The following is a 5,915-nucleotide window of genomic DNA, read 5'->3' as shown; positions in this document are numbered from 1 at the left end:
TCTTATACTGAGAGTCATGTGGTGCCTGAGGTTCCTGTACAGGTCTTATACTGAGAGTCATGTGGTGCCTGAGGTTCCTGTACAGGTCTTATACTGAGAGTCATGTGGTGTCGGGGGTTCCTGTACAGGTCTTATACTGAGAGTCATGTGGTGCCGGGGGTTCCTGTACAGGTCTTATACTGAGAGTCATGTGGTGCCGGGGGTTCCTGTACAGGTCTTATACTGAGAGTCATGTGGTGCCTGAGGTTCCTGTACAGGTCTCATACTGAGAGTCATGTGGTGCCGGGGGTTCCAGTACAGGTCTTATACTGAGAGTCATGTGGTGCCGGGGGTTCCTGTACAGGTCTTATACTGAGAGTCATGTGGTGCCTAAGGTTCCTGTACAGGTCTTATACTGAGGTTCCTGTACAGTTCTTACTGCAGATGACAGACGCTTGGGTCATGAGGAGGAAGTGAAGAATCTCTGGCTCAAATCTGTTCTTACGACATGGAAGGAGCTGATCAGAACAAACTAAACACAGACGTTACAAACTTAAACTGGTCAAGTTTTATGACCAAAGGTTTTGTACAAATAGAACTGAGCTGAGACTCAAGGTCTGGAGGACAAAAGGTCTGGAGGACAAAAGGTCTAAAGGTTTTTCACCAGATGTAAAAGAGAATCACATGAAAAGATTTGAGGAGTTGAAAGAGAAACAGACTTTTATAGTTTTTACATATAAAGAGTTATGACCTTTATAACCTCTGACCTTTATAACCTCTGACTGAGATGTTTATCAAGGCTGATAAAGCAGAACTTTCAAGAGGAATAATATCTAAATTATATCAATGCATTTCTAATCTGGACAAATACTAAATATATTAAAAACAAATGAAAGAGAAGCTCATGTTGTTTTGACAGATGAAGAGTGGGAGGAGCTCAAAATGTGTCTTGTTTCTTCATAACTCCAGGTCAAAGGTCAAAGGTCTCATTATTCACAGGGAAATGCAACTGTTGGAGAAACAGCGCCACCAGGAGGGTGAATGTGTGAGTGTGTTCTGATCCTCAGATTCTCTCCAAGACTCTCCACTAAACTGGGTCATGGTCCTGGTCCAGACCCGGTTCTCGGTCCTGGTCCAGACCCGGTTCTCGGGGACCGGTGCTTGGAACTCGACCGGACTCTTCAGAGACTTGAGGCTTTGCAGACGTCACTGCTGTCGGCACTGACCAATCAGGAGAGCGAGGGGCGGGGCCTGGCTCTGACCAATCACCACTCAGGCCATGCTCACCAGCGGTGGAAAGAGGCGGAGCTTTTGCGTCAGGAGGCGGAGTCTCTACGGCGGAACCAGGAAGAGGTCACAAAGGTCAGCGATCAAACTTTATTTTTTAAAGGGTTTTGTGGCTTTATTAGACGGGAAATGGGGATGAGAGCGGGGAGGACATACGGTAAACTCACAACACTGCATTAACCACTCCACCACGAGCAGCACAGCACTGTTCCACCTGGTGATGTCATCAGGTGGAACAGACTCACTTCAGCAGATCAAACATCTGAAGGCGTGGTGCAGGTTTGTGGAGACACGCCCCTTCACAGTGAGGGACAACGTCATGACAACAGTGCACAGAACAGTGAGGTCAGAGGTCAGAGGTCATGTTCTGCTCTGTTCCTCTCTAGCTTCTGTCTCGGCTCCAGATGAGGCCTCACTCAGGTCCCACAGACTGCAGTGAGGTCAGAGGTCAGAGGTCAGCGCTGAAGCCTCACTCAGGTCCCACAGACTGCAGTGAGGTCAGAGGTCAGAGGTCAGCACTGAAGCCTCACTCAGGTCCCACAGACTGCAGTGAGGTTCTGCGCTCAGGTTCCTCCTCAGACGGTGTTTATGATCTGTATCCACCTCACGCTCCTCGAGGCTTCAGGGCTTTCTGCGACATGAGCACGGACGGAGGAGGATGGACCGTGAGTACTTTATACTACTACTACTGCTACTACTGCTACTACTGCTACTGCTAATGCTACTGCTACTGTCACTGCTACTGCTACTGCTACTGCTGCTGCTACTACTGCTACTACTACTGCTACTACTACTGCTACTACTGCTACTACTGCTACTGCTAATGCTACTGCTACTGTCACTGCTACTGCTACTGCTGCTGCTACTACTGCTACTACTACTGCTACTACTACTGCTACTACTGCTACTACTGCTACTGCTAATGCTAATGCTACTGCTACTGTCACTGCTACTGCTACTGCTGCTGCTACTACTACTACTACTACTGCTACTACTACTGCTACTACTGCTGCTGCTACTACTACTACTACTACTGCTACTACTACTGCTACTACTGCTACTACTGCTACTACTGCTGCTGCTACTACTACTACTACTACTGCTACTACTACTGCTACTACTGCTGCTGCTACTACTACTACTACTACTGCTACTACTACTGCTACTACTGCTACTGCTAATGCTACTGCTACTGTCACTGCTACTGCTACTGCTGCAGCTACTACTACTACTACTACTGCTACTACTACTGCTACTACTGCTATTGCTACTGCTAAAACTATTACTACTGCTACTACTGCTACTACTGCTACTACTGCTACTACTGCTACTACTGCTACTACTGCTACTGCTGCTGCTACTACTACTACTACTGCTACTACTACTGCTACTACTGCTACTACTGCTAATGCTACTGCTACTGTCACTGCTACTGCTACTGCTGCTGCTACTACTACTACTACTACTACTACTACTACTGCTACTACTGCTACTACTACTACTACTGCTACTACTACTACTACTGCTACTACTACTGCTACTACTGCTACTACTGCTAATACTGCTACTGCTAATGCTACTGCTACTGCCACTGCTACTGCTACTGCTGCTGCTACTACTAGTACTACTACTGCTACTACTACTGCTACTACTGCTACTACTGCTACTGCACACGCTTTTTCGCTCGCTCCGCTTGCTATCGCTGCTTTCCTTATTTATTTTGCTTTTTAATCAGTTTTTGTCTTCCAAACATTTTTGCTTTAGACTTTTTCAAGTAAACCAAGGATTTTAAGAACATTTTTCCAGTTTTAACGACATATCTGACGCCAGCGACATGTCCGGGAGAAGAAGTGAGAAAGACTGTGAACGCTGTCGGAAATATCAACAAGAAATTAATGAGCTGAAAACACGGATATTTGTTTTGGAATCTGAAAAAGTTCTTCACGATACCATTCCTGTGTCAACCGACGGTAAGAAGAGCACACTTTTTACAAGAAAAACTGCTACTTTCAACCTAAACCGCAGTGACTCTGTGTCGTTTCCAAAACTGTCTAAAAACCAGAAAGACCAGGCTGTTTCTTGGAACAAACTTGGAGCAAAGCCTAAACGATACAAAGATAACGTGAAGTCACCTAAAATACAGCTCACAAACAGATTTTTACCACTTTCAGAGATGGAATTAAATGAAAAAAGGAAAGATGACGTGGCCAAAATACAGCGAGAAGGATCTGTGCCAGGAGCCAAGGTCATTGTTTTAGTTGGGGACGGCGCGATAAGTCACGTGACGCATGAAAAGATAAACACACATTCTTTTCCAAGCGCCACTGTTTCTGAGATAACGTCACTCCTTCCAAATATTATGGCTAAGCATGGAGGAGCTAAACAGCTGATTGTGCACGTGGGTGCAGTGGACATGCGGCGGGAACAGACTGAAGTTTTGAAAAAAGACTTCTTGAAGTTATTCGACGTGCTTGATAAAATGGAAATCAAAACTTTCATAAGTGGACCTCTTCCAAACATCGACAGGAGGATAAACAAGTTTAGCCGGCTTCTTCAGCTGAACACATGGCTGTCCAAAGAGTGTTCTCCGAGAGGACTACACTATATTGAGAACTTCTATCTATTCTGGAAACGAGAGGACCTGTTTAAGAGAAATGGCCCCCACCTGTGCAGAGGTGGAGTGAGGGTGCTGACAGAGAACCTGCTCCTCGCTCTGAGGCATTGGACTGGGCCTGGACAGGGTCCTGAGCAGATAGTTAGAGAAGAGAGGAATGAGAGAAGAATTCCTGCTCCATCAGCCAGAGACCGAGCCAATGTTTCAACATCAAAAGCACCACAACCTCAGCCTCCACCAAAGGATTCATCAGCAGCTGCTCCACCACCACCAGCAAAGGATTCAGCTCCAGCTGCTCCACATTCACCTCCACCGCCTCCAGCAAAGGAACAATCTTCAAAGGCCTTGGACCCATCTGTGACAAGCCCAACAACATCCCTGTCATCGCCCCTGCCTTCACACCAGCCCTGGGTTCCCCCTGCAACATCTACTCCCACTAAAGATTCTTCATTCTCCTTCTCATCTCCACTCTCACCCATGGGCCTTCCCAGCCATTTTGAAAGTCTGATCAAATCAGGCATTAAGATGGCTCCACTCACGCCCAATATAGCAAGGGCTATGTCAATACTTATCAACTCTTCCCTGCACAAGCCGACTACACCAACAAAAGCCCCACCACCCATCCCCCCTCGTCTCTCACCTGGTATCTCCCATAGCTAGGATGCACTGGGTCTCAGCGTTGCCGGGACTTATTGTCACATTAAAAATCAAACCAACCCGGGGCCCTATGTAAAAAGAGCCCCCCCTAGTGCTATTTCTGTAGTCACATCATCACAGAGATGGAAAAACAAAATGCGAGTCAGGCCCAATCTGAGAAATGTGATTCATATTCCCTGTGAAAAGATAAAGCCCAGTCTCACTGAAACTAGTCTGAAACTTGCTGTGCTAAATGTCAGATCCTTATGTAACAAATCTCTCTTAATTAATAATTTTATTTCTTCTTATAATCTTTATTTTATGTTTTTAACTGAAACATGGCTTGACAAAAACACAGGAAATGTAGTTCTGATAGAATCTGCTCCACCCAACTTTAAGTTTGAATCTGAAACACGAGAAAACAAAAAAGGGGGTGGAGTCTGTGTTATCTTTAGAGATGAAATAATTACCCGCAGGTTGTCTTTTGGGGTGTTTTCATCATTTGAGTATGTATCCTTTAAAATGGAGCTAAAACGGTCTCCATCCATTCTCTTCATTGTTTTATACAAGCCTCCCCAGCACTGCCAAAGTTTTATTGATGATTTTACTGAGATGCTTTCAGTCATATGCACAGACTTTGATGGTTTGGTCATTACAGGTGATTTCAATGTGCATGTTGATAATATTTGTGACAGAAACGCTAAAGAGCTTGATGCTGTCCTTGAAACCTTCAGTCTTACTCAGCATGTGAGAGGCCCCACCCACAGCAGAGAGGCCCCACCCACAGCAAAGGACACACTCTAGATCTCATAATTACAAAGGGGGTAAATATTTCAAATGTTAATGTGATCGATGTTGCTCTGTCTGATCATTTCTGTGTCTTCTTTGACCTGTCTGTTTCTCCCCAACCTCCGGTTGGTCCTGCAGTTGTTCAGAGGAGACACATAAGTGATGGCACAGGTGCACTGTTTATGGAAATGATAAACTTTGAAAATGTCTCATGTTCTAATGTAAATGATTTGTTGAACTCTGTTACATCTAGTGTTTTGAATGTTCTGGACACCATCGCCCCTATAAAGGCTAAAATGGTTAAAAATAAGCAGAAGGCGCCGTGGAGAAATGATGATTGGGTCAGGGCACAGAAAAGGGAGTGCCGCAGGGCCGAACGGAAATGGCGCAAGTCAAAGCTCCAGGTTCAAAAAGAGATTTACAAAGAAAAACTGAATATGTACAACCTAATCTTATGTAGAACTAGGGAAAGATATTTTTCTGAAATAATTGGAAGCTGCAGTAACAACTCGCGTGTCCTGTTTGCCACAGTAAACAGATTAACAAACCCTCCAGCTCAGCTGCCGTTAGAACTTATTTCCACATCCAAGTGTAATGAGTTTGCATTATT

At 45.1% G+C, this 5,915-nt stretch overlaps 1 protein-coding gene across 1 annotated transcript in view; it reads left to right on the top strand.

The window, feature by feature from the left end:
* The first annotated feature begins 1,077 nt into the window (after positions 1–1,077).
* The window catches only part of LOC140354556 (fibrinogen C domain-containing protein 1-like), a 17,006-nt gene continuing 12,168 nt past the window's right edge, over positions 1,078–5,915 (top strand). Inside the window, exons 1-3 of the mRNA XM_072439597.1 lie at positions 1,078–1,341; positions 1,653–1,673; positions 1,779–1,931. Coding sequence (XP_072295698.1) covers positions 1,671–1,673; positions 1,779–1,931 — 156 coding nt within the window. The 5' untranslated portion in view covers positions 1,078–1,341; positions 1,653–1,670. The remainder of the gene's footprint in view (positions 1,342–1,652; positions 1,674–1,778; positions 1,932–5,915) is intronic.

Source organism: Eucyclogobius newberryi, unplaced genomic scaffold (assembly GCF_026437365.1).
Source record: "Eucyclogobius newberryi isolate DKJ021-1_F unplaced genomic scaffold, fEucNew1.0.hap1 SCAF_99, whole genome shotgun sequence".
Taxonomy (NCBI): Eukaryota; Metazoa; Chordata; class Actinopteri; order Gobiiformes; family Gobiidae; genus Eucyclogobius; species Eucyclogobius newberryi.
Note: the sequence above shows the minus strand (reverse complement) of the source record. Positions and strands in the feature narration are given on the sequence as shown.